Below are 26256 nucleotides of genomic sequence, written 5' to 3' on the forward strand. Positions count from 1 at the left end.
CACCACACTAGCCATTTAGCTCCTTTGAAGGGAGACAGTTGAAGGACGTCTCTTAATCTGCTAAATTGTGCATTTCTTGCTGGCTGAAATCTTTTATTCATTCTGTCTCTATATATCTAGCTTCATGACAATAGACCCAGAGCCACTGAAGTGCAAAGTATGACTTCTTTTGTGGTAAACGTCATTTAGGGTGACTGGCACATAAAACATACACGTTTGTGAGTTTAAAATAACAATAATGTTGCTTCACAAATGTAACTTGACAAAATAAAACAGTAGCATACAGTGTCCATTAATGTTGACATGACTCTTCATTAATAGTTGCCTCCTTAACTTACACATGTGGGTGGTTAATTTTTTATTTGTATGGTATAACTTTGTGCTGGTGACTGTGACAGTAAGACAACAGGATGGCACTTCAGAACTGCTGATCTTTGGGACCTTTCAGTTATCATATGTATGCCATATATATAAACACTGAAAAATGTCAGCAATATCAGAGTGATAAATAGGTACACTAAATTAGCCATTTTAAAGCTAAACACGTCACTGAACACCATTCGTCACAGTAAAACTATTTTCTTCTCTATTTTCTTTTGTTGAGTGTGACAATAAAACCCTTTGTTCCTATAATTGGTTACCTGATAAATTATTTGTTTGATCCTTTCTTTCTGATTTTAAAAATTGAATACTGCTAGCCATTTCTGGAGCCTGCACAAAGAAATCCATTGCAATCTTGTATACCGTTAGAATCAGCAATAGCCTGAAAGTAGTTGCCATAGAACAGAAGAATGATTTAATATGATGATATGTTGAGTTCAGAGATACTAATATCAGTATGTTCAGCAGCATCCCAGATAGCCATTAATTTCCTTCAATCGATGTGATCAACAATGGTTCCTGCACTGATTCACATGAGATCTCATCCTCTGTACTCTGCTAGTCTAAATGACTACTTTTTACTTGCACTAAGTTAGTCCACCATTCTGCTACGTGCCCTTTGATTTCACATGCTCTTACTCATTAGACTAGTATGTGGCACTTTATCAAAAGACCTCTGAAAATTTAAATAAATCACATACTGTATACTACATATTCTTGTTTACTCTTTCTGTCATGTCTTCAAAGATTTCAGAATTTGCCAAAGCAGTATTTTCCCTTTTGTGGACTATTGACTATAATATTTTTGTTTCCGTGCATTTCTAGTTTCTCCTTTAGTAGGGATTCCATTTTATTTTGTTACCATTGGTATCTGATCACGTTGCATCTCCCCTTTTAAATAGGTATTCACTAGTTCTCTGTCACCACACCTGTTTCCAACTTTTCTTTGAATATGCATAAAGGCACCTCTCCTGTCTTGTATCTAAATTATTTTTAAGTAGACAGATACAATCTGTTCAGAGCAATGGCTTTACCTTCTTTGAGTTTCATTAGCTTTGCTTATTTGTTTTTAGAACATTCCTAATAATATCATTTGTCTTCATATGTCCCATACAGCTAATCTATCTCCCCGGTAAACAAAATGTCATTCATTAATAACCTTCTATAAATGAATCCAGCAGTTCATAGTCTAAGACACAATATGATTATTATTTCAGGGGTAGTCAAGGAAATCATGTGCTGATACAAGGTGTGCATGGTAAGGTGGGATACTGTGCTCAAAGATGTACAGTCTATATTAATGGCAGTCAATTTTTCTTAAGGTACAAGAATCACAGAATGGTTACAGCAAGGAAAGAGGCCATTTTTTCAGAGTCTATACTAGCTCTATGAAAAAGTAATCCAAGTAGTCCCATTCCCTTTGGTTTTCCCATAGCTCCGAAAATCCATTCCTTTCATACATTTACCCAGTTCCTTTTTGAATGCTAGAATTTAATCTGCCTTCATTATCGTCTCTGAACTCCACACCCTAACCACTCTGCACAAAACATTTTTCCTCATGTTACTTTTCCCAAACATCTTCATTCTATCTCTCATGATTCTTGACCCCTCCACCTATGTCAACAATTTCTATTTAGTCTATATTTTTCATTATTTTAAATAATTCCATCAGATCCCCTCAAAATGTTCCTAGAAGGACATTCTCCTGTGTATCCACATAGCTAAAATCCCTAATCTCTAGAATAATTTTTGTAAATCTCTAAAACGTTTACATTTTTGCTCAAGTGCACTCACAGGACTGGACAAATACTCCAAGTATGACTGAACCAGCATTTTATAAAGATTCCTCATGACTTCCTTGCTCTTGTTTTTGCTCTTCTACTCCATGTCTCTATTTATAAACCCCATGGTCCCACATGTATTTAAACTATATTTTTTCCTTAACCTGCCCTGAACCCCTCAACAATCTATGCATACATAGCTCCAGATTTCTCTCTGTATCCTTCTGCTACCTATCTACCCACTCCACCAGCTTGACTATATCTCCTTGAAGTCTCATGGTTTACCCTTCCTCCAACTAGGTCCCTACCCACTAGGAAATCCACTATACACTTGCCTTCAGATGAAAAAAGCCTTTCACTACTACTCTTGTTTTTTGTTACTTACTTCCATACTTCCACAGTCCCTTTCATTCCATGGTCTTCAATGTTGATGATGCCTAACATGTATACCATAGATTGTATTTCCCACATGAACCCTTAGTTACTTCATCAAAAAACTTAATCAGGTTAGCTGGACATGACTTGCTTAAACAAATCCATTCTGCCTTTCTCTAATCAATCTGCACTTGTCTAGGTGACTGCTAATTCTGTCCCTGATTACTGTTTCTAGAACTTTCCCCACAACTACAATTAAATGTACTAGTCAGTAGCTGATGGGTTTATCCCTACACTTACTTTTTGAACAAGAGTGTGGTGTAACATTTGCAATTTATCAGTCCTTAGACACTACACCTGAATCTGTTATGGCCAGGGGTCTCTACAATTTTCTCCATTGCTTCCCTCAACATCCCATCAGGATCAGATAGTTTATCCACCAATAGTAGCTAGCTTTTCTTGTACCTCCTGTTCATCGATTTTTAGGTAGGAAAGCAACTTACAAGGAACTCAGAATTTCCAAACAAGATATAGATAGGTTAAATGAATAGGAAAAATTGCTAAGTGGAGGAAACTTTCCGGAAATTCATGCTTTTTCATATTTCATAGCAACATCGTCTATACTAGATCTCACCCAGAGCACTCTTTTCAATTCCAGTCCCTCAGTTATTACGCTGTAACCCATTCTCTCTCACATGTCCATCAACTCCAGCCTAATTCTCCCACCACCCATGTATCCTAGGGGCAATTTGTAGTGACAATTAATCTACCTACCAGCATGTCTTTTGGATGTGGGAATACAACAAAAAACCCAGGGAAATTCACATGGTCGCAGAGAGAACACGCAAATTCCACAAAGATAGCAAAAGACGTTAGGATTGAACCAGGGTGCTGGAGGCACTATCATAATTTGCTGTACCATGAGGTTACACATTTTGAGAGGAACTACAGAAAAACACAATACTGTTTAAATGGAAGGACTATATGTTGCTCCTCACAGGGATTTGGGCAGCTTCATACAGGAAGCACAAAATCAGCATGCAGGTAGAGAAGGTAATTGTGAAGATAAATGGACTATTGGCCTTTATTGCAATGAGGACATAGTATAAAAGTAGCAAATCCTGTTATACTTTCCCATGGCGTTGGTAAACTACAACAGTTCAGTTTCACATTCCTGATTTTCTCTGGAGTTTCAGAAGCTTGAGGGGAGAACTGGTATAAATTTACAAAATTATGAGAGGCACAGATGGGGTAGATGATTAAAGTCTCTTTCCCAGGGTATAATTTTTAAATACTAGAGGGCATAGCTGTAAGGTGAGAGGGAAAGGTTTAAGGGAAATGTGCAGGGCATTTTTTTTTTACAGAAAGAGGGGTACATGCCTGGAACTCGCTGCCAGGAATGGTGGTGAAAGTAAATACATTCGTGGTGTTGGAGTGGGGAATGGAGCAATATGGATCACGTGCAGGCAGATGGGATTAATTTCATTTGGCATCATGTTCAGCACAGACATCGTGGGCCGAAGCGACTGTTCCTATGCAGTATTGTTCTATGTTCTATCATTTAAGGAAGGTCGCAGTTAAATTGAAGGCAGCTGTATGAAGATTGATTCCTGGTGTGGAAGGACTGTCAAATGAGGAAAGGATGGATCTGCACTCATTGGAATTCAGAAGAATGAGAGATGATATAATTGAAATGTGTAAAATTCTGTGATAGCTTAACAGGGCAGACACTAAGAGGATGCCTGCCTTCGAGGTGGAATCTAAAACCAAGGGCCAGCATTTTAAAATTTGGGGTCTCCTATTTATGTCAGAGCTGCAGAGGAATTTCTCCATTCATATCGCATTAAGGTCAAGATCAGATCAGCCATGATCGTACTGAATGGCAGCACAGGACCAAGGCTGCACAACCTACTCCTATTCTCATGGTCCTGTATTTGTTTGAGCCATAGCATCCTAATACTCATAATGCAACAGTATCTTAATACTCTCACAGTGTCACATCCAAATGTTGCTTAAATAAGTCCTCTTTGACCAAGTTTTGATCACTTTTCCTAATATCTCTCTCTTTGGTACATCATTCATTTTTCATTGAAATATAGAAACATTAAAACATGGAAGGAAATCATTCAGTCCACTGACCCACACAAACTCAGTGCAAGATTCTTCCAATCAGTCCACTCCTCAGTTCTTTCCTAAGGGCCCTGTAATTGTTTCTCTCCTTCAAGCATTTATCGTATTCCCTCTCAGGCAGTGAATTCCAGATTGTGAATAGTTGCTGTTTCACTGGTGGGAGAATCTCGAATGAGGGGGCATAGTTTCAAGATAAGGGGCCAGTCATTTATATCAGAGCAGCATAGAAATTTCTTTTTGCAGAGGGTGTTGAATATCTGGAATTCTCTACCCCAGTTTGTTGTGGAGGTTAAATCATTAGAAGTATTTAAGGTGGAAGTAGATAAGTTTTTGAAAGAGCATGGAATTGAGGGCTATGTGGAACTGGCACAGGAGTTGAGGTCAGCCTAGATCAGCCATGATCATATTGAAGGTGGGGCAGGCCTAAGGGGCCAGGTGCTTCTATTTTCTTGTGTTCTTGAAAAATTCTCTCTTTTTCTTTTTGCCAGTCACTTTAAATCTGTCCTCAGCCTTTTATCCTTGAAAACCTTTTCATTTATTTTATCTAGACCGTCATTGGTTTTGAACACTTCTATCATTTCTCTACTCTAAGGAGAACAACTCAGCCTAACCACATAACTGATGTTCCTCATCCCCAGGATTACTCTGTTAAATCTTTCTGCACTGACTCCACAGCTTTCACATCCTTCCTATAGTGGACTGACCATTAAATAGTTTGAGCCCCACCCATCAATAGCCTCAGTTTAATTAAAAATGTACTGAGTTAACTTTTTCTGTTCTCTTTGTAATTCAACATCCTGGCAGTTAGAAATTTCAGTTGAACTGCCGTGTAGGACTCTTGCCACGTTCTGCTTGAGTTGTACCAGCTACCAGTAGTAACACCAACAGAAAATTAAGACATTTATGTCCGAAATGAAAGATACACGCCTTCTCAAAAATTAGGCAACAGTGGTAATGATCTGCTTTCTAATCCAGTGTAACTACTTGTTCCTCTCTCCGCTTTAATTTATATATGCTAAGAGAGGATACATTTTGTTATATTTGTTAAATGATCAAGGAAGTCTATGTGTGATTAAACAGAATCAGAAAAATGTCAGCCAGATATAAAAAATACCATTGAACTCTCATAAGTGTATACAATTAACCAACTCTTCAGACATTTAGCATAATTAGTCATAAATTTGCATCAGAACACATTGAATTCCTCATGCTATTACACTATAGTACATAAGTGTGATGAGGAATGATGTCCATTGCTCAACCCACATGCTTAAACATAGTTGAAGCTTCAAGTTTTGTTATGAAATAAAGCAGTTAATGAACAGTAAAAATGTACCATGCTTTTGCTTAAAAATCTATTGTGCTTTGTTCAATTTGATGTGGTGAATTATGTCTAAGACAGAGAAAATCCTGTCTGCTGCACATACATTTTTACCAGTTTTGCATTTTATATCATTTTTTTCATTTTCAGTAACTTTTTTATAAAAGCATATCATAAATATTTGGAATTCTAGTTTGTTTTTAATATCAAAACAGCAATTCAGAGCTAAAAAAAACTTCTGGAAAAAACAGGCTGGAGCAAATCACAGAACTGTACAGGTTATGATAGTACATACCAGAGAAGTGCCTAGTACATATTAATATGTCATTGGTTTATTATTGCATGCCATCCATACAGATCATTTAATTACATGTGCATTGAGGTAGTACACTGGAAAACAATAGTAGAAGCCAGAATAAAGTGTTACAGTTATAGAGAAAGTGCAGTGCAGGCAGACAATAATGTGCAAGGGCCATGACTAGGTAGATTCTGAGGTCAAGAGTCCATCTTATTGTACGAGGGGACCGTTCAATAGTCTTATAATAGCAGGACAGAAGCTGACCTTGAGTTTGCTGGTACATGCTTTCAGGCTTTTGTATCTTCTGCCCTATGGGAGGGGGAAGAAAGAATGTCTGGGTGGGAGGGGTCTTTGATTATGTTGGCTGCTTTATCGAGGCAGCGAGAAGTGCAGCCAGAGTCCGTAGAGGGGAGACTGGTTTCCATGATGTGCTGGGCTGTGTCCACAACTCTCTGCAGTTTCTTGCAGTCTCGGGCAGAGCAGTTGCCATACAAGCTGTGATGCATCCAGATAGGATGCTTTCTATTGTCCATCTGTAAAAATTGGTGAGGGTCAAAGGGGACATGCCAAAGTTCTTTAGCCTCCTGAAGAAGTAGAGGCACTGGTGAGCTTTCTTGGCCATGATGTCTATGTGGTTGGATCAGGCCAGGCTATTGGTGACGTTCACTCCTAAGAACTTGAAGCCCTCAACCTTCTCCTTGATGTAAACAGGAGCACATGCACCGCCCCCCACCCCCTTCTTGAAGTCAATGACCAGCTCTTTCGTTTTGCTGACATTGAGGGAAAGGTTGTTGTCATGACACCATGTCACTTGGTTCTCTATCTCCTTCCTGTACTCCGACTCATTGTTATTTGAGATTCACCCACTACAGTGGTATCTTCTGCAAACTTGTAGATGACACCACCATATACCATTGCCACTGGGAAAATGTTAGAACCTATTATTAAAGGCATTATGACAAGATATGTTCAAGGTAATCAAGCAAAGTCAACAGCGTTCAGCGAAAAAGAAATCAGATTTGACTAATTTATTGTCCTTTAAAGGAACAGCACAAGATAAAGGCAAATCAGTGGATTACAGAAGGCATTTGATAAGGTGTTGTAACAAAGATATTGTGGGAAATGAAAGCTCATGGTATAGGAGGTAACATATCAGTGTGGATCGAAGATTGGTTGGCTAACAGGAAACAGAGCAGGCTTAAATCTGGTTGGCAAGGTGCAATGGAGTGGTGTGCTGCACAGATTGCTGCTGGACCTAAACGTTTTACAATTCATACAAATGATTTGGAGGAAAACACCAAATATACAGTTGCTGTATTTGTTAATGGCACCAAGATAGGTAGAAATGTAATTGTAAAGGTGACATAAGAAGGTTACAATAGATAAGTTAATGAGTGGGCAAAGATCCGGCAAATGGAGAATACTGTGGGCAAATGTGAAACTGTCTATTTTGAGGCAAAAAGTAACAAAGCATATTACCTCAGTGGTGAGAGGCTACAGAGCTCTGAGATACACAGCTCTGTGGGACAGAGCTCTGAGATACACAGCTCTGTGGCACAGTGCATGGTTCACAAAAGGCTAGTATGCAGATACAGCAAACATTAGGAAAGTTAATAGAATGTAGTTTTCTATCGTGAGACAAACTGAAAACAAAAGTAGTGAGGTTATGCTTGCAATGTGGGGCATTGGTGAGACCCTAGCTGATGTACCATTTACATAATTGGACATTTAAGAAAGGGCATAAATGCAGTTGAAACCATTCCAATGTTTACTAAACTAATGCTTGGAATGGACAGGTTGTCTTGGAAGGAATATTTAGAAAAGCTAGCTTTGTATCTACTGGAGTTCAGATGAGTGGAAAGACACACAACTGAAACATAGGCAGGGTACACGTGGAGAGTTCGTTTCCTTTTGCAGAAGAGTCTAGAACAAGGGATTACCGTTTAAAAATAAGATATCACCCATTTAAGACAGATGAGGCAGAAAAACTTTCTCTCAGAAGACTGTTAGTCTTTGGCACTCTCTTCCTCAAAGGACAGCTGAAACTGAGTCTTTAGATACTTTAACACAAAAGTAGATAGATTCTCAATAAGTAAGGAAATGAAAGGTTACTGAGAGTCGGCAAGAATGTGGAGTTAAGGTTACAATGACAATCTCCCTGAATGGTGAAGCAGGCTTGAGTGGACAACTGGCCTACTCTTGCTCTTAGTTTGAATATATGTTTGTATATGATGGAAATAAAAATATTACAGTGAACAAATAGATAGTATTTATGGTTTTAATAATAGGATACCCCCTGGGTATATGTGATATCACATTTATGTATGTATATCTGTAAAATGCTTACAGCCAAACCTTGCAAACTGCTGTGGTTCAATAGATTTATAAATACACTAGTAGGCTCCTACCTTCATAGTATACTATGATGCTGATACTGAGATACTATAGTTTTTAATTACATTGTTTGCTCATTATTTACTTGCAGTCTGCTGCATTAATATTCCATTTGCCAGATCATTGCCTACTCACTTAACCTGTTGTAGGGCAGCACATGATATAGTTAGTAGACCCGCTTCCTCCTAGTTCCAGTGATCTGGGTTCAATCTTGACCTCAAGTACTGTCGGTGTGGAGTTGGAACATTCTCCATGTGACATGTGGGTATCCCAGATACCAAAAGATGCACAGTTTGGTAGGTTAACTGGCCACTGTAAACTGCCCCTATTGAGTGGATGAGTGGTATAAAATGAGGAGAGTGGTATAAAATGAGGGGAGTTGATGGGAATATGGGGAGAATAGGTTACAAAGAAATGGGATTGCTCTGATGAACTCAATGGCCCAAAATTGCCTCCTATATGGTAAGGAAATATGAGAAATTTAGCATGAAATATAATTCCATTTTATGCAGCTTAGTGAATTAATAGAGCAGCATGACATTTCAAAGGCTTAATCTATAGTTCAATTATGGAGTTATTGAGTAAAATTTCATACATACATACATACTTGTAAGGAGTATGAAGATGCTGATTAGATTTAGAGTTATTTACACCTCTTTACATACTGTCTACTGACTAATCACACTGCAACACAGGCAGAAACCCATTGCATATTTTCTGTGCACCCACTTCATTGTGTGGCTCTGAAAGTCCTAGATAATCAGGCAAGCAAACTAAATATTTCATTGAAAAAGAGAGATACTGTTCTTTACAACTGTATACTTCTTAAATTTTGTGCCTATAATTTACTCTTCTATTATGGTCATTGTGCTGTAGAGTTTTTATATGTAATCTTTCTGAAAAGCGTATCTTGATTTTCTCTTAGTTGCAGCATCCTCGGTGAAAGGATGTGCTCAATAGTATGCTTTGAAATAGCTCTGGTATCTCGAAGTAATTCACTATTGAGAGTAGATGTGCCAAATGCACATCAGATGGAATGAAATAACAACAAAGAGACTTCTATAATTTGTCTCAAGGCACTCTGTCTAAAGAGCACCTGCTTTTACTCTTTTTTGCCCCTGTTCACAGATAAATAAAGAAAACCTAGTAAATGTACAATAGCTGTGACTGATAAATCTTTAGCTTTTCTGTTTCAATTAGGGTCAAATGCATTATAGACATTCATGGAGCGGAAACGTCATGTTAAAATATTCAGTATTTCTAAATTCTCTTTCTCCTTTCACTCTCCAACTAACTATGTCTGCTTTGTTGGGGAAGGAGCTTTTATAGTTGACATGAACAAATCACATAGCATTCTACTATCAATGGGCTCCATATGTACAAATGCTTGAATACTATAGACTTATGTGTCATGGAAACATAGAAACTTACAGCACAAAAGGCCATTTGGCCCAAAATATCTATGCCAGCCAAAAATGAAACCATTTATTTAATTGCCATTTCTCAGCAAAATTCTAACATGTAGCACATAATTTTTTGTGTGTGACATGACTGAATTCTGTTGGATAAAATGTAATCATGATTGGGTGCTTATCCTAGATCATGTATATGGAGACCACAGGGGCTGAACAGTGATGTTGTGCTGGACTAATGAGCCACAGGCCCTGCAGACTGAAGTTGAGGAGTGTTGAGGCATTTTACAACATTATTTTGAAGCAGCATGAGCATACCTGAAATGCTGCCAGGGAAGCTGAGATGCCCGTCTTTGTCCATATAGCTACTTTTTTTAGTGTTCTTTCCCAGTGATTTCTCCCTCCTACCCCAAGGTCTTGTTGGTCTCCCCACTGCTGGTCTTTCTTGACTTCACCACCCACTTTTGTGAACCCTCTTGTTTCCTGGAACCATTCTTGTAAATCTTTTATGCATCGTCTCTAGGATCTTCACATCCTTTCTAAGGTATGATGAACAGAATTGGATGCAAAGTTCCAGTTGTAGCCAGCCAGTGTTTTATAAAGGGAAAACATGTTTGCCTGCTCTTGTACTCTTTGTCTGCATTTATGAATCCTAGCATGCTGTATAATTTACTACGTGCTATCTCAATACCTGTTCCCACTTTGGTCAAAGTTCAAAAAAATTAAAAATAGTCTTCATTAAGACAGAGAATATCATGGCAGCATCTGGATAAACGCAGCATCCTTGCATCACCCCTGATCCCTCTCAACTGCTTCTACTTATCACCTTCCCTTTGTGTATTTGTACATACATGTCTCAGTCTGTTGCACACAACATCATGGGTCTCATGCACAATAGAACATTCCAGCTAGAGCCCATGCATAAAACGAGTGCTGGCACACCCTATGTCACAGTTGGCATGCCTTTTGAAGATTTCTAGGTCATTACTCTAAATGAGCCTTCTAAAACAGTCTTTTCTTTTACATATTTGGCAGTGCTTTCAAGGTTTTCAGTATAGCTGTAAAATCTGTTTTCAAATACACTGTATAAATTATAAATTATTTGGATCCAAAATAAATAGCCAGTTGTAACTAAGGAAGTCACCTAACATGAACCTCATACTTTGGTTTAAATCCTGACATCAGCTATTCACTTGCAGGATTTTCTGTTTCAGAATTGTAACATTCATGTTTATTTACCAATTATGCAGAGCTGTGAATTTGTTCTTCTTCTGAGAAATTTAAAATCATGTGGCTTTAAAAAATTATTAGTACTGTAAGTAGTGATTGAAGGAAGTCTATCTACTAATTCCAGTTTTAACTGTGCCTTTGTGTGGTGTTGCTGAGGGATTACATCTACTTTTTAGATCTAAAATACATTCCAAAAGTTGCATTTTAAAAATAAAATTAGATCCTTCCCACTCCTACTGGTCCACCCAGGTTCTATCTCCCTTTGTTCTCCTCTCCCCTTTCCTTCTGCCCATCACTCACACACCTATCCACCCAGGTTTCTTCTTTCCTGGCCTTCCCTTCCTATCCCCTCCACCATCTGGTTCTTTCTGCCCATCATCCCTCCTATCACCTTCCAGCCTCTGAATCTACCTACCCCCTCTCCTTATCCCACCTGAATCCATCCGCCTATTCTTTTTTCTTATCTGTTTCCACCTATCAGCCACCACCCTCTGCCTCTAAATTCCTCCCTCTCTCATCCCCACATGGCTCCATCTGCCCATCTCTCACCTTCTCCCAGCTCTCAGATACCTCCTTGCACCTACCACTTGACAACAACCCCAGCAGTGATTATCAGACCACTGTCTCCCTACCATCACAAATCTCATAACTTCAGATCTCCCCTCCACAGCAACCAACCTGATAGGTCCCCAACTCCTTACTGCCAGTTTCTATCTCCTACCCAAGATTCACAAACAGGAATGCCCTGATGGGCCTATTGTTTCTACGTGCTCTTGCCCCACTGAACTTATCTCCTCATACCTTGACTCTATGTTGTCCCCCTTTGTCCAGTCCCTTCCCATCTACATCCAGGACACCTCGCATGTCCTCCACCATTTTAGCAACTTTCAATTCACTGGCCCCCACAGCCTCATCTTCACCAGGGACATCAAGTGCCTATACACTTCCATCCTCCATCAGGAAGGCCTTAGGACTCTTCATTTCTTTCTAGAACACAGATCCAACCCATTTCCCTCTATTAACACCTGTCTGGCAGAACTTGTGCTTACCCTGACCAACTTCTCTTTTGATTCCTGCCACTTTCTAAAAATCAAAGGTGAAACCATGGGCATTTGCATGGGCCCCAGCTACACCTGCATTTTCATTGGCTACGTGGAGCAGTCTTTCTTCTACTCTGGCACAGCTTCCCGACTCTTTCTCTACTACATTGATGACTGCATTGGTGCTACCTCCTGCACCTGTGCAGAACTCATTAATTTCATCAACTTCACTACCAACTTCCACCCTGCCCTCAAATTTACTTGGCCCGTTTCCAGCACCTCTCTTCCCTTTCTTGATCTCTCTATCTTCATCTCAGGAGATAGATTATCCACCAACATTTACTACAAACCCGCTAACTCCCACAGCTACCTAGACTACATATCCTCGCACCTTGTGTCTTGTAAGGACGCCATTCCTTTCTCTCAATTCCTCCGTCTCCACCGCATCTGTTCTCAAGATGAGGCCTTCCTCTCCAGGACACCTGAGGTATTCTTCTTTTTCAGAAAATGGGGTTCGCCCCCCACTGTAGTTGATGGAGCCCTCAACTGCATCTCCTTAATTCTGCACTTCTGCTCTGACCCCACTTTCCCCCAGACAGAACAGGGATAAAGCTCTCCTGGCCCTTACCTTCACTCGACCAGCCTACACATCCAGCAAATCATTCTTTGACACTTCCGCCAGCTACAACTTCATCCCACCACCAGCCACACCTTCCTCTCCCCAACCCTTTCTGCTTTCTGCAGAGCCCACTCTCTCCATGACTCCCTGGTTCGCTCATCCTGTGCCCCCCACCCCCCTCAGGCACTTTCCCCTGAAATTGTAGGAGGTGTAACACATGTCCCTGCACCTCCTCCCTCACCACCATCCAGGGCCCTAAACAGCCCTTTCAGGCTTTCAGGTGAGGCAGAGATTCACATGCACCTCCTCCAGTCTTATTATTGCATTCGGTGCTCTCAATGCGGACTCCTCTATATCACTAAGACCAAGCACAGACTCGGCAACCACTTTGCCCAGCACCTGCACTCTGTCCACCTTGGACTTCTGGAGCTCCCGGTTGCCACCATTTTAATTCCCCTCCCAATTCCCACACTGACATGTCTGTCCTCAGCCTCCTCTGTTGCGAGGGTAAGGATAAACTCAAACTTAGGGAACAGCACCTCATATTCCGCCTGGGTAGTCTACAACCCAACAGCATGAACATTGAATTTTCCAATTTCAAGTAAACTGTTCCCCCTCAGTCCCTTTTCTCTCTTCTCCTGATCTACCCAGTTCCTCCTACACCCACCCCACCCCGCATCAAACTGTTTCTTTCCCATCCTCAACTCACTCCATCTGCCCATCACCCACACCTCCCACTGCATCCCATCCCCCTACTATTCCCATCTGCCAACCCACCTCCCTCACTTGGTTCCATGCTCCGCCTTCCTTTCCTATCAGATTCCATCATCAGCAGCCCATTGTTGCCTCCCCCTATCACCTCCCAGTCTTTGTCGCTACCTCCACCCTTCCCTCCTCAATCTGCCCTCCTCACCTGGATCCACCGATTGCTTGCCAGCTCTTGCTCCACCCCTTCCCCGGGCACCTTTCTTCTGTCATCCAGATGAAGGGTTTCGATCCAAGGCATTTCCCTCCACAGATGCTGCCTGACCCACTGAGTTCACCCAGCATTTTGTTTGCTGCACCTCCCTTACTCCTTTCCCTCACTTCTTTATACTGGCTACCTTCCCTCTACACTCTCAGTCCTGCTGCAAGATAATGACCCAAAACGTCAACCATCCCTTTGCCACCACATATGCTGTCTGACCCGCTGAGTTCCTCCAGCAGTTTGTTTTTATCTAAGCATCCAGTTCTTTAAACTGAACAGATGAAAAACTAATTCAATTTTAAAACTTCATTTTCTGTAATGGAAGCCAGTACTATTTAGGATAATTTCTGTATTGCATTATAAGTTACAACACAAGACCACCTAAATTTAGTAATGATGTTCAGAAGCAATTATGGTTTAGCTGATGTTCTGAATAAAGTGCAAAGCTTCCCTGTATTCTTCTTACTCAAACCTTTGCTGCTTGTTAGAACTGCAATAAAATCATTTGACTATATATAAACAGATTAAGAAACAATAGTTTTTATATCTGTCCCAGAATTCTCTACAATACAGAAAGTTGAATGTAGTATTCCACAAAGTAAATCCTCATAAGATACTGTTTCTTTTTAAGAAAAGAAGTAGTAGATTAAGCTGACAGGCAAATGCATCTTAAACCAGTACTTGGCTAAAACCCAAGCTCTGCCTTAAATACTTACTTCACTTGACTGACCAAATTGCATCATGAAATGGCAGAGGAATTTGTAAAAATCTAGAAGCTATTGAATGTTTTGATGTGATTGGGATCAAAAGGTTAATACAGGTATTGAGTACTGTGAGCAACAATCTCTTTTAACTGCAAACATAATTAAGTGGCATCTATATGACAAACGTGTGGTTCAATCAAGCTACTGCATTTCCAGTGTTAATATCCCTGCAGAGAATTCTGCATTAATATAAATTTAGTTTCAAAAGAATGGTAAAACCAAACACAATTCATCTTTGGTTAATGCATTTAAGCGCCAATATAATTTATTAATGACTAATTTTCAACAATTATAATTTGCTAATTTATATTTTTATGATTATTGCCATTAAAAGACATTTTTCCATCACCATCCTCAAATTGTCTTTAATTCTTCCTGCCTCCATTAGCCCTCTCAATGGCCGTCACACCGTTTCTATCCTGATCTCTATATTTTTTAGTTTGTCCCTAATTCTTCTCATTATGGTAGATTAATGGACTGAAGTTCTAGGATAGGAGCACAAAACACTCCCTTTCTTCTTTAAAATAAGAAATGTTCCAGTTGACTCACAATAATTCAGAGTGATGGATATGAGTGCCAGCAAGAATAATTCAAAAATATGGAGAAAGCAAAATACTTTAAACCACAGTAAAAGCCATCAAATGTTTTGCACAATACTTACCTTGTTTAAAGTACACAGTTATGTTTCTGTTTGCAAGTTATTTCAATGGTGTCTTTTTCCAACATCTCAAGCAGACCAAGTTTCTCAATGTTGAAAACCACATATTTTCATTTACAGTCATATTTATACTGCAGTATGATTTGCTTGGGTACAATGATGTGCTTGAAATGAATTATCAGTTTTAACATACACTTAATGCTCTTTAACTTAATGCACTATTGCACAACCGTAATTAATAGACCATTACTGTTCTAACTGTAGTTAGCATGCTCTTATAGTAGTGAATACATTCCTATTGTATTCTCCGGGGGTAGGCTTTTAAGCCTGGAAGCACTGGCTTTTTAAACTGACTGCAGTCCTTTGAAACCTCACAGAATAAGCCCACACACTGGTAAGTCAGTTGCTTGTTAATTTAAACTCCACTGTATATATCCTCATGAAATATCAAAATATTTCACATCCAACTAATTACTTCTAGATTGTAGTCGCCGTTATTGCACGGGCCAGAGGTGGACAGCTAAACAACAAAGAGCAGCTGCAGCCCACCTGCTCCAGCAATGATTAGATCCAAGCTGGTGTCAGCCTTGCCGTGACATTTAAATACAGCTGTTAATCTAATGAGAACCCATCAAATGAATCCTAACCCTAAAGGAGGCAGACCAGAGGTTTACAAACAAGTTAAGTCCAGATGTTCAGCACAATTATGGACCACAGATGGATTGGTGGTGTGTGTAGGGGTAATGTTAAGGAGCAGCCTGATCCCAAATTATTACTGGGGGTGGGGAGGGAGGTCAAAGGAATATTATGCAGTTTTGATATAAAATCCCATTAAGAACTCATGTACCTCATAAAATCAGTATTTCCACATTAAGAGGGTTACTGCCTGAAACAGAAGTTTCAAATGCCCAGCTACAAGAGTAGTTGACTTGTCGACTAATCTACTGGACCTAATTAAAGCCAAATTTAGTTCTCACAAGCAGAAAATAATGTTGATTAGATGCCAGGAGAACTCCCTCCCCTTAATGATGCAAAGCCATAGGTGAATGTCATGTCCATAAGATAGAGTCAAATAGTTCTACAGCATGGAATAGGCCCTTTGGCCCAACTTGTCCATGCTGACTGTGTTGCCCGGTGAGCTAGTCCCATCTGCCCACATTTGGCCTATAGCCCTCTAAACGTCTCCTATCCATGTACTTATCTAGACGGCTTTCAAATGTGGTTAGAGCATTGTGTACAGTTTTGGTCATAGGAAAGATATTATTAAACTAGAAAGTGCAGAAAAGATTTACCAGGATGTTGCCTGGACTGAGGTTGCCTGGGGGTCTGAGTTACAAAGAGAGGTTGAGTAGACTAGGACTTTATTTCCTGGAGCGTAGGAGATTGGGGGGTGACCTGATAAAGGTATATAAAATCATAAGGGGCATAAACAGAGTGAAAGCACAGAGTCTTTTTCCCAGGGATGGGGTGCTAAAAACAAAACAGCGAGTAGGTTTAAGATCAGAGGCGAGAGATTTCAATACAAAGGACTTCTTCATACAAAGGATGTACCTGGAATGAGCTGCCAGAAATAGTGGTAAATCTTCTCTGCACTCTTTCTAGTTTAATAACATCTTTCCTATGACCAAAACTGTACACAATGCTCCAAGTGCGGCCTCATCAATGTCCTATATAACTGCAACATAACTTCCCCACTCCTATACTCATTGCCCAGTGTGCCAATAGCCTTCTTCACCACCCTGTCTACCTGTGATGCTGCTTTCAGTGAACTATGCACTTGCACTCCTAGGCCCCTCTGTTTCATAACACTCCCCAGGACCCTACCATTCACTGTATGTCCTACCCTGCTTTGATCTCCCAAAATGAAATACTTCACATTTATCTGGATTGAAAACCATTTGCCAATCCTCAGCCCACATACCTAGCAGATCAAGATCCCCCTGTAATTTTTCATAACCTTCTACACTATCACAACACCACCTATTTTAGTATCATCTGCAAACTTACTAACTATGCTTTGCACATTCACATCCAAATCATTTATGTAAATTACAAACACAAAGGTCCCAGCATCGACCCCTGTGGCACACCACTAGACACAGGCTTCCAGTCCAAGAAATAACCCTCGACCATCACCCTCTGCTTCCTACCACCGAGCCAATTATGAATCCAATCCGCTATGTCCCCCTGGATCCCATGTGATCTAACCTTCCAAACGAGCCTGCCACGAGGCACTTTATCAAAGGCCTTGCTAAAGTCCATACAGACAATATCATTGCCCTACCCTCATCTATCCTCTTGGTTACCTCCTTGAAGAACTCCCAGAGATTTGTCAAACACGCATTCCCATGCACAAAGCCATGCTGACTGTCCCGAATCAGACCCTGTCTCTCCAAGTGTTGGCAGATTCTGTCCCTCAGAATCCCCTCCAGCAATTTATCCACCACTGATGTCAGGGTCACTGGCTTGTAGTTTCCTGGCTTGTTTTTGCTACCCTTTTTAAACAATAGTACCACATTAGCCACTCTCCAGTCCTCCAGAACCTCAGCCGTAGCCAGAGATAAAGCAAAAATCTCAGAAAGGGCATCCACAATTATTTCTGTAGCTTCCCACAAGGTCTGAGAATGCACCAGGCCAGACCCTGGGCATTTATCCACCTTAATGCACTTTAAGGCCTCCTAACCCTCCTCCCTGTTAATTCGTATGTGGTCCAAGTAATCACCACTCATTTCCCCAATTTCCTAAGCTTCCATCATTTTCTGCACAGCAAAAACTGAAGAGAAATATTCACTAAAAATCTCTTCCATTTGCTTTCGTTTCACACACAGATGGCCAAACTGACCTTTAAGCAGACCTATTCTCTCCCTAGCTACCCTTTTACTCTTAATATACTTATAGAATCTCTTGGGATTTTGCCTCACCTTGCCTGCCAGATCCCTCTCATATCCTCTTTTTGCCCTCCTAACTTCTCTCTTAAGCGCACCCCTACAATCCTTGTAGTCATCCAAGAGATTCACTAGTTCCCAATTGCTTAAGCACAGTGTATGCCTGTCTTTTTCTTAACCAGAGCCCCAATATCTCTCATCAACCAGGGTTCCTGAGACCTGTCAGCCTTGCCCTTCACCCTAACAGGAACATGCAGGCCCTGAGCTCTTGACATCACACTTTTACAAGCTTCCCACTTGGCAGATGCTCCTTTCCCCACAAACAATCTCACCCAATCAGCCTCTACAAGATCCTGCCTAATGGCTCCAAAATTTGCTCTGCCCCATTTCAGGACTTTAACCTATGGACCGGTCATATCCTTCTCCGTATCTATTTTAAAACTAATAAAATTATAGTCACTGGAGCCAAACTGCTTGCTGACAGCTACTTCCGCCATTTGTCCTATCTCATTCCCCAGGAAGAGGTCCAGTGTTGCACCCTATCTAGTAGCTCCCTCTATATTTTGATAAAGGAAGCTTTCTTAGACACATTTCACAAATTCCACTCCGTCCAAGCCTTTTACACTATGTCAATATTAGGTAAGTTAAAATCTCCCACCAATACTACCCTGTTATGTTTACAGCTAGCTACAATCTCTCTACGTAGCTGCTCCTCCAATTCCCGCTGACTACTTGGGGCCTATAATACAATCCCATCAGAGTGACCATCTCCTTCTTGTTTCTAAGTTCTACCCATATAGCCTCACTGGATGGTCCCTCAAGAATATCCTCTCTAAGGACTGTTGTTATGTCTACTTTCATCAAGAAGGCGACGCCCCTTCCTCTCTTATCTGCACCTTTGTCACCCCTGTAGCACCTGTGTCCTGGAACATTCAGACATTTTTCTGTTAGGGCTATATTATCCCAGTCCCCAGAGCCAATCCACGCCCTGAGTTCATCCGCCTCATCTGTTAAGCCTCTAGCATTGAAATAAATGCAGTTTAAATCAATGGTCTTTCCCCTCTCTTTACTGTACTCCTGTCAATCCCGACGACTAAGCTTGCTCTCATTGGCTACAGTATTACTCCCTGATTTCTCATCAGCCATTCTACTTCTCAGAGCCCCAACCCCTGCCACTCTAGTTTAAACCCTCCCGAGTAGCACGAGCAAATCTCCCAACCAGGATACAGGTCCTCCTCCAGTTCAGGTGCAATCTGTCTCTCTTTTACAGGTCACCCCTACCCCAGAAGAGATCCTAACAATCCAAGAACTTGAATTCCTGCCCCCTGCACCAGCTCTTCAGCCATGCATTCATATGAGCTATCTTTCTATTTCTATCCTCACTAGCACGTGGCACTGGGAGTAATCCAGAGATTACTACTCTTGAGGTCTTGCTTTTTAGATTTTCTCCTAACTCCCTATATTCACTGCGCAGGACCTCATCCCTCTTTCTACTTCTGTCGTTGGTACCAACATGCACCACAACCTCTTGATGCTCACCCTCTCCCTTGAGAATGTTTTTCAGCCAGTCTGAAACGTCCTTGACCCTGGTACCCAGGAGGCAACACACCATTCTGGCGTCTCTTTTGCGGCCACAGAATCTCCCGTCTGTCCCCCTTAACTATCGAGTCTCCTATCACTACTGCTCTGCCTGACTTCTCCCTTCTCGCTGATCCTCAGAGCTGGTCTCAGTGCCACCAACCTGGCTACTGCTGCTGTGTCCAGAAAGGTCATTTCCACACTCCGCTCCCCCCCCCCCCACCACCCTGAGCAGTATCCAAAGGGACATACTTGTTGCTGAGGGGAATGGCCACAGGGGTCCCTGCCCTGTCTGTCTCTTCCCCTTACCTCTCCAGGCAGTCACCCAACTCTCTGCAGTCTGCACATGATCACCTCACTAAAGCTCTTGTCTGTGATTCACTCAGCATCCCGGAAGATCCTAAGAATGTCTAACTCCAGCTCCATTTCCTTAATGCGGTCAGTCAGGAGCTGTAACTGGACGCACTTCCCACAGGTCTAGTCCTCAGGGACACTGGGAGTTTCCCTGATCTCTTACATCCTACATAAGGAGCATACCACTGCCCTAACTGACATCCCAACTGCACTCATTCTAAATAGTAAAGTTAAAAAGGACTTACTAGACCTCACCTGTTTCCTTCCTCTGCTCGGTCTCCTTTCGCCAAAGCCTCACAAGCCAAAGCCTCAGCACTTATTCCTCAAACATTGCACTTAAGAACGCAAACACCACCACTCCTGACAATGGCTGCTCCAAAATGGCCAATCTCCAAAAAGATATTCCAGTACTGAATAATAATTGTCAATTTAGATCTCAAACTCACAATGGCCTGAATCAAAGATAGGTGTAACTACCAACAGATCCAAGCTATCACAGTAGGGCAAATCTACTGAGGTCTCAGACTACTAGTGGATCTTTGCATACAATGTATTTCTGATAATCATCAGCATGTGGCCAGCGATTCCTTCATAAAGATTTCTACACATGAAGGCCCAACTGTGGGAATTACATTGTAAGATCTTTCTGTGACTATCTGAATACTCCAACATGTCTCTAAACAGCTGATTGATATAGGTACATTGAGATTATGCTAATTATTAAAATACATCACTTGAACTCCTGTGTGAAAGTCTGGTTACGGTTAAAAATTTGATCACAAAAAATGACTGAGCAAAGCAAACTGTTTCAACAGACCCTCAGAACAATTTCAAAAAAATATTGATTGACATCTTGTAAACTGCTGAACTACAGGACTGTTGGAATGTGGACTTCTCATGATGGACAACATTGCAAATATCCTCCCATTAGGGAAAGAAACAAAATGTAGGTCAAGTGATGAACAGTCCAGCACTGTACATTTAATTAAAAGTCAACACTTACGGACACAAAAATCTTCACTTTCATAGTATCCAGGGCAGCACTGTGATCTTCTTCTGTACATTGTCCTTAGGCCTCGACGATAAGCTGTTTTGTAGCTGATTCTGTAGGAAATATTTACTTGTGAAATTTTTGGCATTTAAAGATTTACGTAACTCACACAGAATAGATTTCTGTAAATAGATATTATAATATTCACAAATAAATATATTGTTTTTGAAGATTCTAACAACTGAATTAAAATATACTGGGCAATTCACACTGGTAAAGTTCTGTAGTAAAAACTGCAGTTATGGTAAATCAACAGAAAGGTCTTATCACATCTGTTTAACACATCTTTTTATTTATATATTTAATAGAAGTATATTGAAGTATTAAAATAGTTAAACTAGTTAATAATGTAAGCAAAATAATCTGGAAGTATGAAAATTAATACAACAATAAGTCAATTTCTAACACAAAGTTGGTATATGGATGTATGGTAGGCCTGACTCTCTTTATATTCCCCTGTAAGTTTCCAACAATTCACAATTGCCAGAAGTCCAAAATGGTAAACAATTAGATGACACATACCGAAACTGGATCAGGCCCAGAAATTAAAGATTCCTGACAGTGAAAGCATTTTCCAATCTATGATGCTAGGAAATTGCTATTATTGTATTGTGAAATTTATTCAGAAGGGGGTACTGGGAAACAAATCAATAGACAGATAATAATTAAGTTATATCATTTGTTTTGAGGTGGCTATAGGAGTGTATCTACATATAAAGCCTGTAATTTCTTGATAAAGTTAATCGTTATAATGCAGAAATTACATAGTTCAAAATGGTTCAGAGTTTTTGATAGCTTGTTGAAATCAACAATTATCTTTGAACTTTTATTAAGTAAATTTATCAAGAGATATAGATGATATCATGACAATCCTCTCCTGATTTATGACCATGACCTGAACTAACTGATGAGATTACTACCTTGGGCCATTCTCATGCATGCACTAATTTTTAAGAATTATATGCTATGGCATTATTTAAAGATTCAAGATCAGCATCAAACACCACAATAGCTGTCAATAACAAGAAGTACATTGGTAAACAACTAAATTACTTCAGAAATATTAATCTTTGATCTTTATAATTAATGTTTACCCTATTTCAAACCAACCTGTGTCTGGTACATTTAAACCAATTAAGAATATCAGTGCATCTAGTATAGTAGACCTGGTCAAAGGGATGGGCATAGGATTCCTGAACTGTGACAGCATAACTGAAAAACAAAACACAGTAAATAATTTTAATGCTCAAGTCATCTGATAATGAGAACTGAAAAGAAAATACAATCTTATATAATGACTACAAGGCCAGTTACTAATCTTCTAAAAGTATGAATAGCAATTGTTTTCATTTACACATCACTTTCTACCAAAAAGAACATATATACAAGTTTTGAAATTTATGGAAATATTAAAATATAATTTACTTCAAATATTATAGGCAACCATCCATAAATCAGGAATTTGTTGTCAATACATAAAAATAGAAATTAGTTACATTTTAAATATTGTTCCATCAATGCAAGTTCTCAGGTCACATCTCAATATAGTGTTTGCTTATTTTGTTTTCTGATTACTCATTGTGCTATAATTTTGAATGTTTTGTTATGTGCTGTGTGCATCTTCACTCATGGTCAAGAGGAGGAAAAAACCTTTAAGAACCAGCCAATGCTTAATTGTAACCGACTCATTAAAACATGATGAGAAGAAACTTGCTCTGAAGTCACTCAGTCATTGTAATTGATCTTATCTGGCCAGTTAAATGCCTGATTACACCTAAGAATTCTACAATCAAGAGTCAAATTTGTAAATTTGTAAATGTGCCCTCATGATGTGAAACTTTCCCCACTTGAAAGGCCTACCACAAAATTACAGCCCTAGTTCTCATGGTTTTCCTCCAATACCAACCATATTTCCCAATGTTTCTATGGATATTCCCTGCTGAGAATGAAGGGCAAGGACTCAAACTTACTGTCAGAAATGGGAATGTGAGTTACTCCATGGACATATTGATGGAGAAACATGAAAAAATACATGATAGAACACAGAACAGTACAGCATAGGAACAGGACCTTCTGCCCACAATCTCTGTGCCTACCATGATGCCAATTTAAACCAATCCCATCTACCTGCACATGGTCTATATCCCTCTATTCCCTGCCTGTTCATGTGCCTGTCTAAATGCCTCTTAAATGTTGCTGTCATATCTGCTTCAACCACCTCTCCTGACAGAGCATTCCAGGCACCTACCACTCCTTGTGGAAGATCTTGCCTTGCACTTCTCTTTTAAACGTTCCCCCTAGTATTTTTCCTCTAGTATTTGACATTTCCATACCGAAAAAAAGATTCTGACTATCTACCCTATCTATACCTCTCATAATTTTATATACTTCTATCGTCACCCCTCAGCCTCCAATGCTCCAGAGGAAACAATCTAAGTTTGTCCAACCTTTCCTTACAGCTAATACACTTTAATCCAGGCAACATCCTGACGAACCTCTTTTGCACCCTCTCTAAAGCCTCCACATCCTCCCTAACTTTTATACTCAATGCTGACTAATAAAGGTAAATATACTGTACACTTCTTTACCACCCTATCTACTTGTATTGTCATGTTCAGGGAGCCGTGGACTTGTATCCCAAGATCCCTCTGTACATCAATGCTCCTTGGGGTCCCGTACACATTTAATATATACTTCTCTCTTACAAATGACCTCACAAAATGCAACACCTCAGATTTAACCAGTTAAACTCCATCTACCATTTCTCTACCATGTTTCCAACTGGTTTATATCCTGCTGAATCCTTTGACAACCTTCCTTATTATTTGTAACTCCATCAATTTTGTGTTGCCTACAAACTTACTGATCAGGCCACATTCATTTTTGTCCAAATCATTTATATATATCACAAACAACAGAGGTCCCAGCACCGATCCCTGCAGAACACCACTGGTCACAGTGCTCCAGTCAGATTAACACCCCTCTACCACTACCCTCTGTCCTATGACCAAGCTAACTTTGAATCTAATCTACCAAGTCCCCATGGATACCACGTGCCTTAATTTTCTGAATCAGCCTACCACGATGGACCTTGTCGAAAGCTTTATTTAAGTCCATGTATACAACATTCACTGCCCTACCTTCATCAATCATCTTTGTCACCTCTTCAAAAGAACTCAATCGTTTTTAAGACATGACTTCCCTCAACATGTTGACTATCCCCAATATGTCCATGCTTTTCTAGATGTGTTTAAATCCTACCCCAAAGAATACTCTCCAATAATTTCCTACCACTGAAGTAAGTCTTACCAGTCTATAATTTCCTGGTTTGTCCCTATTGTCTAACTTAACAAAGGAAAAACATTGGCTATTCTCCAATCCTCCGGGACCTTGCCTGTGGCTAAAGAGAATACAGCGATTTCTATCAAGGTCCCAGAAATCTCCCCTGTTGCCTCTCTCAATAACCTGGGATAGATCCCATCAGCCCTGGGGATATATCCACCTTAATGTTCTTCAAAAGACCCAATACCTCCTCCTTCTTGATATCAACATGCCCTAGAATATTAGCATATCCCTCCCTGATTTCACTTTCCCCCATTCCTTCTCCTTGGTGAATACCAGAGCAAAGGACTCATTTAGTATCTCAACCACTTCGTCTGGCTCCTTGCATAAATTCGCTCTTTTATTCTACTCCCTCCCTAGTTACCCACTTGTTTTTAATGTATTTATAAAATATCTTGGAATTTTCCTTAATCCTACTCACCAAGGATATTAAGTCCTTTCCTGCTTCATTTATATTCCTCAAGGACCCCGTCCCATTTCAGCTTCCTAAAACTTATACATTTTTCCTTTTCCTTTTTGATGGAATTTACAACATCTCGTCATCCAAGGTTCCCGAACCTTGTCCTCCTTCTTTGTCTTCCTCACAGGAACCTGTTGGTCCTGAGTTCTGACCAGCTGGCCTTCAAACAACTCCCACATGTCAGATGTGAACTTACCCAATAACAGCTACTCCCTATCTACTTCCCCCAGCAACTGCCTTCCCCCCAATTTAGCACTTTACCCTGAGTGGGGGAGGCAGAGGAGCACGAGCTGGCAGGTGATAGCCCCCACATACCTACCTTCCCCTTTCACCTGGACTCACATATCACTTGCCAATTCGTGCTCCTCCTCCTCCCTCTACCCTTTTATTCTGGCTTCTGCCCTCTTCCTTTCCAGTCTTGATGAAGGGTCTCGGCCCTAAACATCGACTGTTCATTTCCCTCCATAGATTCTGCCTGACTGCTGAGTTCCTCCAGCATTTTGTGTGTGTTGGAGCCTAACCACCTTGTTGTTGTATTCAGTGCCCTGACTAATGGAGGCCAGTATGCCATATGCCTTTTTAACCACATTATTTACTTGCTCTGGCACCTTCAATGATCTTTAGACTTGCACACCAAGATTCCTTTGTTCCTTCATACTCCCCAGGACCCTACCATTCATGTAGTATGTTGAAGGTGCATTGGTACTCCCAAAATGCATCATGTCACATTAACCTGGATTAAACTCCACCTGCAATTTCACTTTTACATCGATATCACCCTGTAGCCTAAAACTAATCTCCACACTGTCAACAGTTCTACCAGTCTTCATGTCATCTGCAAACTGATTGATCATGCCTCCTACATCCACATCCACATCCAAATCATTCACATATATTACAAACGAAAACAGGCATCCAATCACAAAAGCAACCTTCTACTTTCACCCTCAATCTCCTATCACCAAGATAATTTTGGATCCAATTTACCAACTTGCCCTGGATCCCATGTCTCTAAACTTTTGGACCAATCTCCCAAGTGGGACTTTGGGAGATGCAGGGTTTTGACCTGAAAGGTCGACAATTCCTTTCGTTCCACAGATACTGCTCGACCTGCTGAGTTCCTCCAGCAGATTGCTTGGGACTTTGTAAAAAGTCCTTACTGAAGTGCAGGTAAACCACAGCTACTGCACTGCCCTCGTCAATAAATCTTGTGGCC

General features: G+C 40.4%; 1 protein-coding gene across 1 annotated transcript in view; it reads right to left on the reverse strand.

Annotated features, from left to right (window-relative positions):
* Positions 1-26256, reverse strand: part of megf11 (multiple EGF-like-domains 11) — a 346912-nt gene that overhangs the window by 221837 nt on the left and 98819 nt on the right. The window contains exons 4-5 of the mRNA XM_052040236.1: positions 22349-22450; positions 21191-21291 (exon numbers count right to left, since the gene is read on the reverse strand). Coding sequence (XP_051896196.1) covers positions 21191-21291; positions 22349-22450 — 203 coding nt within the window. The remainder of the gene's footprint in view (positions 1-21190; positions 21292-22348; positions 22451-26256) is intronic.

The sequence above is a fragment of the Pristis pectinata genome, chromosome 28 (assembly GCF_009764475.1).
Source record: "Pristis pectinata isolate sPriPec2 chromosome 28, sPriPec2.1.pri, whole genome shotgun sequence".
Taxonomy (NCBI): Eukaryota; Metazoa; Chordata; class Chondrichthyes; order Rhinopristiformes; family Pristidae; genus Pristis; species Pristis pectinata.